General features: G+C 41.3%; 1 protein-coding gene across 1 annotated transcript in view; it reads left to right on the top strand.

Annotated features, from left to right (window-relative positions):
- The first annotated feature begins 10,512 nt into the window (after window positions 1-10,512).
- GABRB3 (gamma-aminobutyric acid type A receptor subunit beta3) overlaps window positions 10,513-19,364 on the top strand; it is a 161,454-nt gene continuing 152,602 nt past the window's right edge. The window contains exons 1-3 of the mRNA XM_073327683.1: window positions 10,513-10,597; window positions 10,978-11,069; window positions 11,256-11,323. Of these exons, the coding sequence (XP_073183784.1) occupies window positions 10,518-10,597; window positions 10,978-11,069; window positions 11,256-11,323 (240 nt within the window). The 5' untranslated portion in view covers window positions 10,513-10,517. The remainder of the gene's footprint in view (window positions 10,598-10,977; window positions 11,070-11,255; window positions 11,324-19,364) is intronic.

Below are 19,364 nucleotides of genomic sequence, written 5' to 3'. Positions count from 1 at the left end.
ATATGACATCTTCCTTCTACCTCTGGCTGTTTCTTCCAGGTTGGCCAGAGCAGTGGCTCTCAACCTTTCCAGACCACTGTACCCCTTTCAGGAGTCTGATTTGTCTTGTGTACCCCCAAGTTTCACTTCACTTAAAAAAATACTACTTACTTACAAAATCAGACATAAAAATACAAAAGTATCCCATCACACTATTACTGAAAAATTGCGTAAGTTCTGGTTTTTACCTTATAATTATAAAATAAATCAATTGTAATAAAAATATTGTACTTATATTTCAGTGTATAGTATACAGAGCAGTATAAACAAGTCATTGTCTGTATGAAATTTTAGTTTGTACTGACTTTGTTAGTGTTTTTTATGTAGCCTGTTGTAAAACTAAGCAAACATCTAAATGAGTTGATCTACCCCTTGGAAGACCTCTGCATGCCCCCAGGGGTACACGTACCCTGGGTTGAGAACCACTGGGACAGAGCATCCAGCCAAGCCATCTATAAAAATGCAACTGGTTCCTGCATTGTTTGGGTAGTAAGACCCAATTCAGCCTTAACGGCATATAATCACCCGTGATTACCTGTGGGTATGAAAACTGTGTGATCCCTTCTGTTAGACTTAAACACATAGCACATAAATCACATTTTGGGATACAAATCAATAACTATTGCAGAGCACCTCCAACATTTATCACACCATTCTCAAAAACTATCTTGGTTAAACTTTTGTTTTTATACTAGTAATATCAGCAATGTCAACAATGCTCTGGAAACACTGCCTGGGCCTGCTCTTCCTCCCACTGAAATCAATGGAAGTTTGTAACTGACTTCAAGATTTGGTTCTTGGCTAGTTCATTCTGTCATGCCAGCAGAAAGAACCTAAGAGAATATGGCTTTGTTTTGAGTATGCCACAAGATCAATGACTATTGTTTTGTTTTTAATTTCTTGGCAACAGATTTATAGATACATAATTTAAAACATGTTTACACTATTTCCTGCAGATTGAAACAATCTTCTCATGGCAAAGATTGGACAAGACAACTAACAGATATATTTTTTCCATATCTAGATTCTATAACAAAGGTGTGAAGATCCTGTAGGCCTAAAACTCTGTTTTATTTAGATTATGAATATATAATATATAAATAAATCACATTTACTTTCTCTTTCTCTAGGAATGCAGTTGAAGAGAACAAAAAATTGTATGCAATTTATGACACAAGGTAAGTAATGAACAATAACTTCTAATTGACATTATGTTCTTTAAATGGAGCATTGACCCTTTTAAAATGTTAATAATCTTTATGAACACATACTTAGAAAGCCACTTACTCTGAGCCACATAATGATCTTTAAATTAAAGTAACAAATATTTCAGATCCTCATATATATATATACACACACTCACACCTAACAATAATTTCACTTTTAAAATATAATTATATATTTATGTAGCCAAATTCATCCTAAGTATATTTCTTGATGCAGTGGATGTATATATCCTAGGTGTACATATACTAATTTCAATAGTTACATCAAGGAAGAATTTGGCACACTATCCTGATATTTGGCAGCCAGGTTCTTTCTCCTGTCACTCTTGCACAGAGTGCACCAAAAACACTGTCAGCATTCTTAGTATGAAAGGGAAGATCTGTCCAGCACTGCCAAAGGGATATATCTGGGTCAGGTGAGAGTGGGGGTGAGGGTGTGTCTTTATTCCTAAAGCTCAAGAGAAGGGCTCAACAGCACTTTGACAGGCACCAACAGGGAATGCGTCTGGGCAGGGTGAGAGTGTGGACACAGTCTCCTCATAGACATCTTTCCACATTCTTCAGACACTGAAGGTATTGCTTACCACCTAGTTCCTCGTGTTCCACTGCCTGTTAAAGCCATACTTTTGTGTAAGTAAGAAACTGTGTACAGGAGAGCAAAAAGGCTTAAAGCCATCTGTCATTTTATTTTTCTGTTATTGTGCATTACCACCTTCAGAACACTTCTTAGTCTTAGCAAGTCAGGATTGATGCCAAGCCATTGCAGGTTTTTGGTTGTTTTGTTTTGTGTTGAGTCTTATTGTTTTGTCATTGCTCAGGACAAAACTGAAAAGGACATTTGGCAAAAAAAATCAGCACAAGCTTATGTCTCTTTGTTTGTTTGTTTCAGCTAGTCCTTATCCGGAGGCTACTACTGTATTAAAGTTAGATTTACTAGTAATCGACTTGACCTTTTCTTCAGATATATGTGACATTAAATATCAACAATCAAATAACAAGCCCTTTCCTATTTTACTCTGGCTTGTGCAATGTATAGCACAATGGAGCTGCAGCCTTGACCAGGACCTCTACTGTTACAGTATAAATAATAACATAAAGATTAGCTAACTTACAAATCATATGAATAAATAGTATTCATAATACTATTTGATAAATATGAAAATACAGATACATCTGATGTACCCTATACTCTGTGCTGATATATATTCTGGAACAGAATGTAACTACTAACATTTAAATTTATTTTTATAATCTTTTGTTAAATATATTAGGGTTATTAGTGAAGGAATTTAGATAGGAACTCTTGACAGTCTCCATGGTAAATAGATCTTTCATCAACTGCCAACTCAGAAACTCCACTTTGTTTGTTTGTTCCAGACCTAAATTGTGCTTTCCCCAAGAGAGTCATTAAGAATATTATTTCTAAGGCACTTCAGGCTTCTCTAATGTATAAATGTTACTTGAGTGCATAAATATTAATCTTTATTATGAAAAATCAGGGTTATAAAGAGCCCTGACCATTTTCACCTATGCCAAATTGTCAATATATTTTTTATTTTGATGGGTCTGATTCATATTCTGCATAATTCAGAACTTTTGCCATATAAGAAATTGTGGTCAAGCTATAAGAATACTATTTTAAGTCTATTCAAGTAAACCAAATTTCAGTCAAGTTTTCCTGAAGTTGTGGAAATAATGGTCTTAGTTTTTGTAACTGAACAATAAACAATAATTCAGAACAGTTTGGGTCAAACATCACATTAAGGACCAGAGTATGTACCCATTACTCACATTAATTAAAACCTCACCTGCATGTAGCCCCACTAAAATGATAAAATCCATAGTATGTCAAAACCTTCAACATAACTGTTTTAGTAAAATTAGATTAAAAACAAGTTATGCAACTAAAACAAATGGATTCATGCAACACCATTCACTACTTGCTATTTTGAAATCTGTAGCACTATATGCAGGGAAGGTATCACTCAACATGTGCAAGAATGGCACAATGTGCTCCTAAATATGCACACTAGGTACACATGAGATTATTCTCCTAAAGTAGTATGTCCAGCAATCATGATTCATCATCTGAATAGATGTGAAGGCAGTGTGCATGGTTGTCAGACAAGGTTCAGAGCATTCCTTATGCCCTGACCCCAGATGCACATTCTACAGACTTTTGCCCTCACTCTAAAGCTCTGCCAACACAAGGGACTTTTAGGGGAGAGGAAGGAAGAGGGGGGAAGTGAACAGTGTCTTCTTTCTGCATGCAATTTTATGATTTTAATCAAAATCTTTTTGGACAATATTTTTCAGTTTTTAGACAAAGTCAAGATTTTCCATGAGGGGAAAAAAAACGTTTTCCAATTAGCTGTATTAATTACATCTCCTCAGCAGGTTAAACCAGCAGGATATTAAAAATGCTTCAAGGCAGAGCAAACAGGCAGTAGCATACTTCCCATTTTAGTACAATTAATATCCCTAATTTCACAAAAGATACTGCTTCATTTCTAGCAGTGATTCTCCCTTTCCCCCTTTGGATCTTGTCTGCCTTTAATTTGGGTTTCTGAACCCTTTGAGTTTACATTCTTCTCCTTAGGCACATTGTATCTTCACCAAAGTCAGCCACAAGAAGCCAAAGAAGGGGAAAATTAAGAGAAGATGCTCTGTCAGGTAGTTCTGAGCCCAATACAGAGACTGAGACATATCCATTTTGCCAGATCCAACTTGTCTTCCCAAGAGTCCCGCGACTGCCAGTGCTGTCTTACAAGGAGTGGTTGAGTCCCTCTTCCTTGATTTTCAAGCCAGCATTTCTGCTGCAGCCTTGGTGATTGATACCTTGCAGAGAATGCATGAGTTGCTTGCAAGCAGACCTCCTTAATGCATTGATTGGCTCCTAGAACAGTGATCTTCCTGTCGGTGCTCCTATTCTGTCTCTCCAGGAGTGTTAAGGTGGATGTTCTTGGCTACAGGGAGGAAAGATGGAATTCTCCTCAAGATTTTGGATGCCTCCTCATCCCACTTCCACTTCTTTCAACAAGTCCCAGCACCCAAAAAAGATTCTTAGCATCTGAAGCCCCACCCCCCTCTTCAGACAATGGTTTCCACCATAGTATCAGAGGACTACTTCCAGAGAACTACTTCATGTCTATAGGCTTGGTAGGCACATGCTTCTATATACCTAATCATCAGCTGCACAGATACAACCTTAACTTTTCATACCATATCTTCCATACAAGAGGTCCAACTACTCACATTTGGCCTATCCATTTTCCCTAGGAATAACTGTGGCAGACCTCTGGAAGAGAGGAATACAAGCTTTTCTGGTCTTGGACAATTTTTTAATCAGAAGCAGATCAGCTGCACAGAGAGTGACCCAAGAGTCCAGGAAGCTAAAGTGTTTCATCAGAATGAGCAGCTGCACCACAAATTTTCATTATAAATGGTTCCACTTATATGACTTGATCCTGAGCATGCGGGACTGCTGGTAGTGATGAGAATGGAGTTCATTCTCTACACCTGGGCTTCTCAACCTTTCCAGACTACTAGACCCCTTTCAGGAGTCTGAAGCCTGAGCACCACTGCCCAGGGCTGAAGCATGTAACTCAGGTTTGCAGGGCCCTCGTGGCATGTGGCCAGGGGCAATTGCCCTACTTGCCACCCCTTAACATGGACCCTGCCCTTACGATCCCCCTGGTTGAGAACCACAGCTCTACACATATTCCATTCTGGTTCTTCTGCTAAGTCTGCCAATTAGTGACTGTTGTCATAGTGCCTCTTTGTATTGTGGACAACCGTCCACTAAGAACAGGAGAGCACTTTCTCTTTTCCATTGAACATCTTTCATGTCATAATCATAGAATCATAGACTTTAAGGTCAGAAGAGACCATTATGATCGTCTAGTCTGACCTCCTGCACAAAGCAGGCCATGGAATCTCACCTACCAACTCTGTAACAAACCCCTAACTTATGTCTGAGCTATTCAAGTCTTCAAATTGTGGTTTAAAGACTTCAAGGTGCAGAGAATCCTTCAGCAAGTGACCCATGCCCGATGCTGCAGAGGAAGGCGAAAAACCCCCAGGGCCTCTGCCAATCTGCCCTGGGGGAAAATTCCTTCCCGACCCCAAATATGGCGATCAGCTAAACCCTGAGCATGTGGGCAAGACTCATCAGCCAGACACCCAGGAAAGAATTCTCCATAGTAACTCAGATCCCACCCCATCTAACATTCCATCACATGCCATTGGGCATATCTACCCAATGAAGATCAATTAATTGCCAGAATTAGGCTATCCCATCATATCATCCCCTCCATAAATTTATCAAGCTTTGTCTTTAAGCCAAATATGTCTTTTGCCCCCACTGCTTCCCTTGGAAGGCTGTTCCAGAACTTCACTCCTCTGATGGTTAGAAACCTTCATCTAATTTCAAGTCTAAACTTCCTGATGGCCAGTTTATATCCATATGTTCTTGTGTCCACATTGGTACTGAGCTTAAATAATTCTTCTCCCTCCATGGTATTTATCCCCCTGACATATTTATAGATAGCAATCATATCTCCTCTCAGCCTTCTTTTAGTTAGGCTAAACAAGCCAAGCTCATTGAGTATCCTTTCATAAGACAGCTTTTCCATTCCTTGGATCATCCTAGTAGCCCTTCTCTGTACCTGTTCCAGTTTGAATTCATCCTTCTTAAACATAGGAGACCAGAACTGCACACAATATTACAGATGAGGTCTCACCAGTGCCTTGTATAACGGTACTAACACCTTCTTACCTCTACTGGAAATACCTCACCTGATGCATTGCAAGACTGCATTAGCTTTTTTCACGGCCATATCACTTTGGCGGCTCATAGTCATCCTGTGATCAGCCAGTACTCTGAGGTCCTTCTCCTCCTCTGTTACTTCCAAATAATGCGTCCCCAGATTATAACAGAAATTCTTGTTATTAATCCCTAAATGCATGACCTTGCACTTTTCACTATTAAATTTCATTCTATTACTATTACTCCAGTTTACAAGGTCATCCAGATCTTCCTGTATGATATCCAGGATCTTCTCTGTATTGGCAATACCTCCCAGCTTTGTGTCATCCACAGACTTTATTAGCATATTCCCGCTTTTTGTGCTTTGGTCAGTAATAAAAAGATTAAATAAGATTGGTCCCAAAACCGATCCCTGAGGAACTCCATTAGTAACCTCCTTCCAGTCTGACTGTTCACCTTTCAGTGTGACCCGCTGTAGTCTCCTCTTTAACCAGTTCCTTATCCACCTTTCAGTTTTCATATTGAACCCCATCTTTTCCAATTTAGCTAATAATTCTCCATGTGGAACCGTATCAAATGCCTTACTGAAATCAAGGTAAATTAGATCCACTGCATTCCCTTTGTCTAAAAAAATCTGTTATCTTCTCAAAGAAGGAGATCAGGTTCGTTTGACATGATCTACCTTTTGTAAAGCCATGTTGTATTTTGTCCCAATTACCATTGACCTCAATGTCCTTAACTACTTTCTCCTTCAAAATTTTTTCCAAGACCTTGAACCCTACAGATGTCAAACTAACAGGCCTATAATTACCCGGATCACTTTTTTTCCCTTTCTTAAAAATAGGAACTATGTTAGCAATTCTCTAATCATACGGTACAACCTCTGAATTTACAGATTCATTAAAAATTCTTGCTAATGGGCTTGCAATTTCATGTGCCAGTTACTTTAATATTCTTGGATGAAGATTATCCAGGACCCCCGATTTAAGTTGTTCAAGTTTGGCTTCTACCTCGGATGTGGTAATATCTACCTCCATATCCTCATTTCCATTTGTTGTCCTACCATTATCCCTAAGCTTCTCATTAGCCTCGTTAAAGACTGAGGCAAAGTATTTGTTTAGATATTGGGCCATGCCTAGATTATCCTTAACCTCCACTCCATCCTCAGTGATAAGCAGTCCCACTTCTTCTTTCTTTGTTTTCTTCTTATTTATATGGCTATAGAACCTTTTACTATTGTTTTTAATTCCCTTTGCAAGGTCCAACTCTACATGGCTTTTGGCCTTTCTCACTTTATTCCTACATGTTCTGACCTCAGTAAGGTAGCTTTCCTTGCTGATCTCTCGCATCTTCCACTCCCTGTATGCTTTCTGCTTTTTCTTAATCACCTCTCTGAGATGCTTGCTCATCCAGCTTGATCTACAACTCCTGCCTATGAATTTTTTCCCCTTTCTTGGGATGCAGGCTTCTGATAGTTTCTGCAACTTTGACTTGAAGTAATTCCAGGCCTCCTCCACCTTTAGATCCACAAGTTTTTCAGTCCAATCCACTTCCCTAACTAATTTCCTTAATTTTTTAAAGTTACCCTTTTTGAAATCAAAAACCCTAGTCACAGATCTATTTTTGTTTATCCTTCCATTTAGTTTGAACTGAATTAGCTCATGATCACACGAACCAAGGTTGTCCCGTACAATCATTTCTTTTATGAGGTCCTCACTGCTCACTGCATCATGATTACCATGCGCATTGTAGGGAGAGTGGTCATTTTGGATGAGCTATTACCAGCAGGATAGTGAGTTTGTGTGTGTGTTTTTTGGAGGGGGGTGAGGGGGTGAGAGAACCTGGATTTGTGCAGGAAATGGCCCAACTTGATTATCATGCACATTGTGTAGAGAGTTGTCACTTTGGATGGGTTATTACCAGCAGGAGAGTGAATTTGTGTGTGGGTGGGTGGAGGATGAGAAAACCTGGATTTGTGCTGGAAATGGCCCAACTTGATGATCACTTTAGATAAGCTATTACCAGCAGGACAGTGGGGTGGGAGGAGGTATTGTTTCATATTCTCTGTGTGTATATAAAGTCTGCTGCAGTTTCCACGGTATGCATCCGATGAAGTGAGCTGTAGCTCACGAAAGCTCATGCTCAAATAAATTGGTTAGTCTCTAAGGTGCCACAAGTACTCCTTTTCTTTTTGCATCTAAAATGGCATCCTCTCTTGTCGGTTCAGCAACTACTTGGCGAAGGAATCCATCAGCTATCACATCCAGGAAAATCTGAGCCCTATTATTATTATTAGCACTTGTCCTCCAGTCTATATCTGAGAAGTTAAAGTCTCCCAGGATCACAGAATTCCCATTAGTATTTACTTCGTTAAAAACATTAAAGAGGTCTCTATCCATATCCAAATTGGATCCCAGCAGCCTATAGCACACTCCGACCACTATCCCAGGGCAGGCTCTAGTAGCTATCTTCCCCAATGTGATTTTTGCCCTGACAGACTTTCAGTTATTACTTAGATGAAAGCAAGGTCCAGGAGAGCAAATGCTTCATATCCCATTTCCAATTCCCTGGCCTAGGGACTCCCAGTTGGACTATCTTTTAAACTATCAACAAATAAATGGACATGGTTAATCTGAGAGGTCAGATAAGAGGAAGAGTATTTTAATTTAAGTAATAAAATGTGACAGACTCTACAGGAGTGTTGATTCAGTCACACCTCAGATGCATTTCAAATGCACCTAAACAGGGCATTAATCAGATGTACTGAATCCTCTAAATAATATTATTTCAATTATAAAATAGACAATCTATTTAAGAAAATGTTTTAAATGTATTATGCAATATTCTATTTTACACAAGGTGTATTCTTTCAGCATTCTCTAATCTTTTCTTTCTTCTTTTAGGTTTCTTGGTAACTCTCCCCAACTTGCATGTTCCCTTTGCAGACACGGGTTCACTATGGCCAACCCCAAGCATTCTAAAATCACATCAGGCCTTAAAATCATGAGGATCATTCTCTCTGTGTTTTGTTTTTGGAGCCCAGGGGATATGCTGAAGGGTTGAGACAGCTAGAGGCTTGATTTCCCCCCTAGAGATGCTGAGCACTCACAACTTTAATTGAAGTCAGTGGGAGCTACAGTTGCTCAGAAGCTGTGAAAAACAGGCCCAAGATATCTCAAATTGTGTATTCAAAATGACTGGACCCTCTTGAAAATTGGTTCTGTAGCCACTTCCACAAAGGTTCTCTGCCCACTCAGGGCCTGCCATTCTCAGGCACTTGTACTAAACTTCTAAATCTCGCCTAACCCCCTTGGTTGGGTTAAAGGCCTCATCACACCTCTGCCAATCCCTGCGCACACCCACCCACAGGTGCATTAGTGGAGTGGGACTGGGGAGGGAGCGGCATTCCACACCCAGTCCTGCTCATGGGTACCAGCGAGCGGAAGAAACTGGTTGCATGGGCTGCAATCATTTCTCAGCCCTGTGTGTTTGCACCCAGGAAAGTGCAGCGCCCGCTTGGCCCGGGTCAGGGGTGGACTAGTGGAGGGAGCTGTGGCCAAGAGCGGAGGCACTGGCTGAGCTTGGTCCAGGGCGGTGCGCGAGCGGAGGGCACAGGGCATTGTGACCGTGAGCCGCACTCACTGAGCCCGGCCCAGGGGTGCGGAAGCGGAGGGCGCTGCGCGGTGGAAGCTGCGCTCACTTCTCAGCCCCTGCTCGTAGGTGCGCCGCTGCCCGCGCGGACGCGGCTCGCCCCCAGCGCCGGGCGCTGCTCCCGCCTGCGCGGGCCAAGGGCGCTGCGCGCACGGGCCGCCTCAGGGGCTCAGCCTGTCCCGGGTGCACTGAGCATTTTGCCCCCCCCCCCCGGCTCAGCCCGCCGGCCTTTGGAGCCCGAGTGCGCGCTGGCCGGCGGGGCGGGGCGGGGCTACCTCCCGGGGCAGTGGCGGGAGCAGCCCCGGGGCGCCTGTGGCGCCTGCCCCGCTGCCGGGCCGGGCTGAGGCGGCTGCCCCGGCTGGTTCCTGGGAGCGCGGGGCCGGGGCGGCTGTCGCTGGGGGGTCTCCCAGCCGGGCGCCGGCTCTCGGGCTCCCCGCGTGGCACCGCCGCCAGCCCCGCAGAGCTTCGCTCCCCGCCGGGAGGAGCCGGGGCAGCCGCCGCTCGCCCCGCGCCCCGGCACAGCCCGCTCCCCCCGCCCGCCCAGACCGAGGAGCCCTCCCCTCCCCGGGCGGAGGGAGAAGGGGCGGGCGGGAGGCGGGGAGGGGAGGGGAGGGGGAGCCAGGCAGCCGGGCTCCGGCGGAGGGGGGAGGGGGTTGGGGGTTCCTCCGGGGCTCGGCACAGCCCGGCGCCGGGGTCTCTGCAACCCGGCGTGCGGGAGGCTGCCGGGGCCGGGGTGGGGGGTGGGGGACTGTCGCCTCCGCCTCTTCCTCAGCGAGCGGCTCTCGGGTCGCGGCGGCGGCGGCTGCTGCGGGGAGGGAGCCCGGAGCGGAGGGATGTGGGGCTTTGGGGGAGGCAGGATCTTCGGGATCTTCTCCGCTCCCGTCCTGGTGGCCGTGGTCTGCTGCGCCCAGAGGTAGGGACTGCTCCGAGCCAGCGCGCCCGGCGGCCGGGTTAAAGGGCTGCGTTTCGGAAGGAAAACAAGCTGATCCCCTGTTTTCTGCTTCTCTCCCCTCGGCTTCCCCCCTGCTTGTCTCTCTGCGCTCCCCCTCCTCTGCTCTCCCCCTCTCCTATCCTATCCCCCATCCCTCCTCTGCTCTTCCCCTCTCCGATCCCTCCTCTTCTCTTCCCCTCTCCGATCCCCCATCCCTCTTCTGCTCTCCCCTCTCCGACCCCCCTATTCCTCCTCTCCTATCTCCCACTCTCTCTCCCCTATCCTACCCCCCTTTCTTTTTCTCTTTATCTTCTTTACCCCCATCGTTCGCCTCCCGACCCCGCTGCCCATCTATCCCACAGCGTGAACGATCCGGGGAACATGTCCTTCGTGAAAGAAACTGTGGATAAATTGTTGAAAGGCTACGACATTCGCCTCCGGCCGGATTTTGGAGGTGAGTTGCCCTGTTCAGACGGAGCTGCGGTGTCTGGCTCTTTCCCGTGTCTCTGTGTGTGAGTCTGTGTTCAGCTAGTCTCTGTGTGGACGGGAAGGTGTTTCCTGTTAGGGGCAAAACGTGTTGCCAGCACCTCTGTGGGTGAGAAGTGATGGGTAGGGGCTAATGGCTTCTCCTCCTCTCCAGGGCCTCCTGTGTGCGTGGGGATGAACATAGACATTGCCAGTATCGACATGGTTTCCGAAGTCAACATGGTGAGTCCCCAGCTGGTGTCTTCTGTATGCAAACGGCTTGGGGCTGGTGGTTGTGTTGTTGTGTTTGTTTTTCCTGGTTTTGCAGCTGTGTAGGGTGTGGTTGGTCCCCAGAGAGAAGGGACCGAAGTGTATTCGTTGGTGCTGTGGTAGGAGCTCCTAGCTCTGGCTGTTGGAGGGACCAATCCAGTGGACCAAGGCTCAATGAGTAGCTGAGCACTTGTAACCAGACGCTGCCCTTAAATCAATCCACCTGGCGGAAGCGTTTGCTAGCGCTTCTAGGACTCATTTAAGAGCTGGATGCTGCCGGGGGCATTTTTGTAGGCGGTAATATGTCACAGGTGAACGTTAGATACAGCAGGATCGAGCTGGAAACTTGATGTCCCTGGAAAACGTTATCTTTGCCGCTGGAACGTGCTTCATGTTGATTTGGGAAGCTATAACACGTTGGCCAGCAGCGTCTAACATGCCTCAAATGTGCCAAAGGGCAAGTCATTCTCTGATATAAGGGGTTGGTTTTGGTTCCTGGTAGCAGCTACAGTTGCGTACTGAACCACCTTGAAATGAATACAGCTCCACGCTAAGGAGCTGTCCTAGGTGCTGTAAGTGACTCTTTGTTCCCCAAACTCTTCTGTTGCTGACTGTGCTAAAAATGGTACCTGAAACAGGATTTTAAGCTGTCCAAATCATGCGCAGGTGAAATTATACATCTCGTGTTGTCTGTCCCTACTGCAGAGTGTTTACTGAATTGCTCAGATGGACTGAAAACAGTATGAAACAAAAATAGCATTTGTTTGCTGAAAATGTCAGTCCATAGCTGGTAAACCAACTGCATTTTACTTCCTGTAATTTCATTTAAATCTGTCTGTTAACATCATGATCAACTTTTTTTGTTAATGGGGCCTACGTCAGTCTCTTGCTTTAAAAGATGCATTTGATTTTAATTTTTTTACTTAATGTGAAAGCTTTAGAGGCTGCTGGAAGCAAAGGAAAATGCAGATTAGACACTGAATTGCAGATGAAAATATAAATGTAAAAGCCATGTTTATCAGGGTTATCAATTCTAGCTATAGTAAAGATAGTGTTGAAATATTTTGATTATATGCCAAAAATGCAACATTTATCAAAGGGCAACTTTTAAAATATTTCAAATGAAGTGACATCATATATCCAAGCATTTGGAAGATAGAAAACATTATTTAAATTTAAATCTGTCTCATAAATGTTAAATACCAATAGTAATTTTACTAGTTAACATAACATTAACCCTTTTCCTCATAAAAATTTTCCCTGCCACTATTAAACACACAGGTTTAGGTTGCTCAGTTGTGATTCAGGAGCAATCCATCTGACATTCAGGCAAAAAAGTAGTAAAAAATAGAGAAATCAAAGGAACAGTTGATCAAGTAACATATAAAAACTATTTTACAGTTGGAAGAAATAATAATGGAGTTTTTATATGCTTTACCTTTTTAAACCTTTAATTTTGTTGAACAGGAGGAAAAATAATAGTCTTTAACCAGATCTCAGGTGGTAAACCAGGATTAGAGAAAGTTATGAGTACTCACATGTTAGAGTGTTTGGTTTTTTGGAAAGCTTTCAAACCTCTCCCCAACTTCTGTTCTTTCTAGAAGAATCAACTCTGAAGAGCTAATGAAGAGCTAAACTGTGTCATGATACAAGTTATTCTTAAATATCTAAAACAGCACTATACTATAAGTACTGTATTTCAGCCTCTCAAACTATTTTTTTTTGGGGGGGAGTCTATCTGATTCATTAAAGCAAAAGAATGTGCAAAGTATTCCATGGTTCCTTTAAAAAGGCAGCATTGTCTAATAGATGATCATGGGACTAGAGGGCAGGAATCTTTGAGTCCTAATTCCAAATCTGACACTTACAGTACAGTCCTGAGCATGTCAATCATCCTCCCAATATCTCAGTTTCTCTCATCTACAAAATCAGGATAGCAATATTAACTGATTCCACAGGTCTTTTCATTACATTTATGGCATTTTTGGTTCCCCAAACTTTTGAAAGCTGAACCTCTCTCCCTTCCCCTTTTCAGGAAACTGAAATCAATCACTCACCCTCAGAAACCCAACCATGTGGTGTTGAAGGTTTACACATCTTGATTTATACATTTTCACACCTTCATGGGTAATCCTGTGTGCCTTTCCCTATCCCCTTGCACTTTGAGAAATGCCAGTGTGGATCTTCTTAGTATACTTCCTCTCTTTCATGCTTCTTACATGAACAATGTTATAGTTAATAATGTTCACATTTAAAGTGTAATTGGCATCTGAGTTTGCACCCATTGAGATGAGTGGGGCAGTTCATACCTCATAGCTATTATTTCAGGCTTTCTACAAACTCTAGTAGATGGCTCTGCATCAGTTACATGCCATATTTTCAAGGTTTTCTCCACAATAAGAACAGCTAGACGCTTGGTGTTTTTTAAAAAAAATAAAATGGAAGATGAATCTTGTGAGAATTATTGAGAGATCTGTCTGCACCTCTCTGGCTAGTCTGTTGGCTGCACTCCACGATTTGGAAACTCTGCATTATGGAGTAAATTAATATTTGTACAGCATTTTGTATATGTAAAATGCTACATAAAATATAAAGTATCATAGAGAGATAAAGAATGCAACGTGTATTTCTTTAGGCATGAAAGACTCTTGGTGCTAAATTCTGACTTAGTCTACGCAGCTGCACAGTGTTGTAAGGGACAATAGTTACCAATCACCCTCACCTTATGCCACTGCACAGGCTAATCAGAACTTGGGTTGCGGTAAAGCTACCTACTTCTACCCTTAATCCTCAAGACAGGTAATTGAAGGTGGGAGTGCTCACCCCTTCTGACACAGTAGCCTGCACAGGTGAGCTGGGATGATAAATATTTTTCTAATTTTCTGCTGGTCAGCAAGTTACTACCTACTCTCCCCTAGTCTCCAGAGGTCAGAGGAAACAGGTAAAGAATTGATTTCTATACTGTTTTGTTCATAGGACATGTGACAAAGCTCCAACCTAGCACTTATTCGATACTCATCCATGGTTAACAGGTGTTATTTATTCAGAACTCCATAATAAAATACTAACAGGCTAAGATTCTCATAACAGCAATACATAGTGATTCTAAAAATAATATTTTGCTACAAGCACGGTATTCATTTCTTTTTGAAAAAATTGGCGGAAAACTCTTCTAGATCTAGTTGGTGGATAATTTATTGCAACTTGAATTTTTGAAGGAAAAAAGACAACCAGAGTCTTCATTTACAGCTTGGTTCAAACAGTGGAGGTAGGTGTTTTTTCTTTACCTGTTTCAGGTGACTCTGGACTAGTTTGGAGTAGACCCTTAGCTATATTGAGAGGGTAGAGACAGAAAAGAGAGGTTATTTTGCTCACTAAATTATAATTTTTGAGTTAGTAATTTTCAAAAATATAGGAAACATTTAGTTTGAAGAACTGAGCCAATCTGTTGAACTTTCATGCTGGCTATCAAATTTTAATCTTTGACAAATACTGTTTCATTTAATTCCAGACAGCTACTACTAGTTTTAATGTTTAACCTCATTAACTATTAAAAAAATCTTTCAGGCATTACTCTTTATAAAATGTGATAACATTGACATGAATTTCTATAATTTAAACTTTTACTATCAGCTTTTTTATAGTTAGCCTGTTAAAATTCATCTGTACATTAAAGATAAAATAACCAGAGGATTTTCTGCATATAAATAAAAAATTACTACAGTGATATTATTATACTGCCGTGTAGGCAACAACTAATGGGTCTTTTGGTGATATGATGGGAACTCTTTGAAACTAAAATGATCGTTTGTATTGTTTTCTTTCCTGAATCTTCAGCAAACTGCAGATTCCAACATAAAAATCATCCTTTATAAATCTTTAGGTTTCAGAGTAGCAGCCATGTTAGTCTGTATCCGCAAAAAGAAAAGGAGTACTTGTGGCACCTTAGAGACTAACAAATTTATTTGAGCATAAGTTTTCGTGAGCTACAGCTCACTTCATCCAATGCTTCCGATGAAGTGAGCTGTAGCTCATGAAAGCTTATGCTCAAATAAATTTGTTAGTCTCTAAGGTGCCACAAGTACCCCTTTTCTTTTTATAAATCTTTAGTTACTGTAAATTACAAATACTAAGTTTTAATTAACTTTGTAACATATTGGGGTTTGGAACTTCTTTCAAGGGCAATTCTGCTGACAACTCTTAAAAATCCTTTAGTTCTATGTGACTTAACTGCCTGCTTTTTTAACATGGAAAATGGAGGGAAATGGCATTGGGTCCCCATTATTTCTGTCTCTTCTTCCTGAACTGAACTCCCTGCCTCTGACCCCCATCCTTACCACCACCTCTCTCATTTCAATAAAACTAAATCAAAATCAACATAATCCAGTAGGCATAGTTAGCTATACAGTCATTCTGCTGCTTATGAGACTACTGTACTCATGAAATTAGTCTTACATAAAATCAGACCATAAAACTTTGTTGTTTCCAAAAAGGATGTAATCTCTTCTATGTTAATGCTGTAATCATTATTTTTATATTTGTTTAATTGTAAAACTGAAAGTCAGCGAACAGACTTCACTGAATTCCTATTGACTTTCATAGAAGTTTTAAATTCTCCTGATAAACTACAGTTAGTTGCTATTGTAAGGTCATCTAACTTTATTATTTTCTAAGGAGAAGTATTGTCTACATTACATCCGGGGGTGGTGAATAAACAATGTTTTTTAAATGTACTACTACTGTTTCCTCATGCTATGTGTCATAATAAGCAGCTCCCTTGTAAATATTGTCTTTCTTTACAATTTAAAATTTATATCAGCCATTAAATTATTACTAGCTTAATGTGCATCTTGTAATAAGATTCACATTAAGTTGGAAAAATTGGGTTGGCTAGAGTAAATGATACAATTGGATAAATATTATTTAATATAAACAAAAATAAAGGTCTTTTAGCTAGAGAGAAAATCTATATGATTGGAATTCACAACTTTCTCACTAATTTAAAAGGTTAGTAGATTGCTATCAGCCAAGTGGCAACTGAAAAGTATGTATGTTGCAGCTATAAGGACAAAAGGAGTTAAAATATAGTTTTCCATTATTATGTCAATTATCTGAATTGTAGGGACCCAGGTATGGAACCCTTGCTCATGTTATTCAAAACTCACAGGAATAGTCTGATTGGTTTCAATGGAAAAATGTGTGTAAGTATTGCCAATGCGAGCCCAGTTATGTTCAGAAACATTCCTTAGATCTGATTCAACTCCCATTGAAATCAGTGGGAGTCTCTGCACTGACTTCAGTGGGTATTGGACTTTGGCCCCTTAGGATATGGGAAGGCAGTACTTCTGTGTGCTGGACCCTAAACTTCTCTCTCCTTCAGCTGGCAATCTTTGAAAATGCTAGCACTCTGACAGATAAATTGTCCGTAAAATGCTATAAATGGTGACGATTCATAAAGAGTTGCAAACTCTTTACACTTTGCAGTTTTTCCCAATCCTTAGATGATAGGAGTAGGGATATCCAGGAATGAGTGATATTTGTACTATGTAGATCCTTACTCATGATGGTGAGAACTTATTCGAATAAGTAGTTCCAGTGAAGTATATGTCTCTAATTATACAAGAACTCAGTAATTTGAGAAGAATAGCACAGCTGAGTCCAAGGAATTTTGGAAAATAGTAGCACCAAAGGATGAGATCAGTTAGTAAGACTACTCCTTTTCCCAACAAATATTATTTTGAATCAGGATTTGATTATCTAAAAAAATTAAATTTCAGCTGTGTCACATGTAATCCCTTAGTGTTTATATTAGTATAATAGAAGTGTGTTTTGGAGTGTTGGGGGGAGAAGGATTTAGTAATATTTGATAAACAGAAGGTGTTTTAGTCTATCCAGAACAAACCTTTTTTTATCCAAATATGACAGCTAGTCCAAAAAATATAGCTAGGAGAGGAATCAATTCAAAAGGAGAGTTCATTTAATATTTGTAAATGAATTTCACACTTCTGTATACTTACATAGATTGCAGGAAAAAAAACGTAAGTGTAAGCATGCATAGCTCATTATTATAAATGTGATTGAACCAATAATTTTAGCAAAATAATTTGTTCTCTCAGCAGTTAGGAACCAGTTACAGGTTGCTTTGTTAATGTAACCTGCAATACAAATTTATTATTGTGTGAAGGGGAAAAGGAAACTGAAACAGCTGTGCTGGGGGCTCTCCATTTATGTTGGGTAATTGACAGTTCCTTAGCAGTTAATGACTTTTTTTTCTTTATATTCATCTGAATGTTGACTTTTCATTAGTGTATGTGAAAAGTCTTTAGTGGAGTACTAAATTGTCTTTTTTATTGCATTATCACTTAATTCATTTACATTGTAAGAAAATAAATTGAAGATGCAAAAGAACGTAAGGCCTAGGATATGGGACTTTTTGCAGATATCATTATGAATTTAAACAAGTTACATGTAACACGTTTGGGATACAGCTAGCTCAGGTTCACTTCTGGCCTTTGCAATTCTAGCATTTTGTCTACTATTCCTCTAGCACCAGTGAAGCTCCAGTAGTGGAAACACTCTTGTGGGTCAGGCATAGGAGATTTTTACCACCGAGAGTAGAGAATTAGACTCAGGCTAGGGAGTTATGTTGCATGGGAATTGGGCGTGCACTTTCAACTCCCCTGTTTTTCTCCCCCACCTCCTCCACAGCAATGTAGTAACTCTTAGCTGAGGAGTCTTATTTATTTTTTAGGCTACCATTATGCCATGGATTCACCATTCCCTAGAAAGCCACATATATATTCCTTTATACCCTACAAATATAGAGTACATAAATAATATAACTGTGATGTTTATCTTAGGGCTCTGTATAGGTAGATGTTATCTTGTAGAAACTTATGAACACGAGTGGCTTTGCTGGTGTGAGTAGTCCCATTGATTGTAAGCTACTTGTATGGGAAAAGTGTATGCAGGACTTACAAAATAGATATTGGGCCTCATTCCGCTGTTGGAAGAGCCTGAGTGTTCAGGCACCAAAATCTGTGGATCATTCTTTTTCCATGCTGGTCTTGAGACATCTTCTGGACTCAAAGGATATCCATATTGGTTCTCACTTACTTCTACCCTGCCACCTGGCTTTCATATTGCCCCTTGACAGCATGGAGATGGCAGGATACAGAGTTTCACAGTATTAAAGGGATACTACGTCATTTACTGCACACTACTTAGATTAACTTGTTCCTTGGTGGAGAGAGAGATTCAGACCCATAGTCTTCCCCTGCTTTATCTCACTTATGGAGGCCTTCTAAGTGGTGGAGGGGAAGGGGAATCATACCATAGAGCTAACTTTCTCCTCTTCGTAACTCCCATGCTCCAAACCTGCAATCTTTCATTCCTCTCTTCTTTCAGAGTACCGATAGCTTGGAATGCAGTATAAATAGAGATGAATCAAAAACCAGGAGCTGGAGAAATCATAAGAGAGCAATGAGTTGCAGAGGAGAGGAGTAGTAGCTGAATCTGAATGGAAGCAGAAGGTGTCTGTCTTTGGGCACTAGGGGCTGTATGTGTGCATGCGATTTCAGAGGTCATGCATGGACATGCCAGAGAAGTGTGTGTGGGGGGTGGGGAGGTGGGAGATGGTGGGGGTGGGCATTTGTGGAAGTATGTGGGTAAATAAAGGACATGTGTTAGGGTCAGGAAATGAATTGTAAGGAAATACGTCAGTTACTGGTTCTATCCTCTTTTTCCAAAGAAATGGCATTCCTTGTACTTTGTCAAAAAACTGATTGGACCAGCCTGATACAGGATAGCTACTTAAAAATGCTGAGTATCTATCTTCAAGATTTTTATGAGCTCATTTAAAATGAAGAACAGGAAAAAAATCATCATAATAAAGGGATGGTCAATAAATTAGAAAATGCATTTGAGAGTTGATCAACTGACCTTTACAGTGGAACCTCATGTATTATTAACCTGACAATAAAGCTTTGAATCAAAAGTTAAAGTTGCCGGAGAA

Source organism: Lepidochelys kempii, chromosome 1 (genome assembly GCF_965140265.1).
Source record: "Lepidochelys kempii isolate rLepKem1 chromosome 1, rLepKem1.hap2, whole genome shotgun sequence".
NCBI lineage: Eukaryota > Metazoa > Chordata > Testudines > Cheloniidae > Lepidochelys > Lepidochelys kempii.
This window is presented reverse-complemented; position numbering and strand designations above follow the sequence as displayed.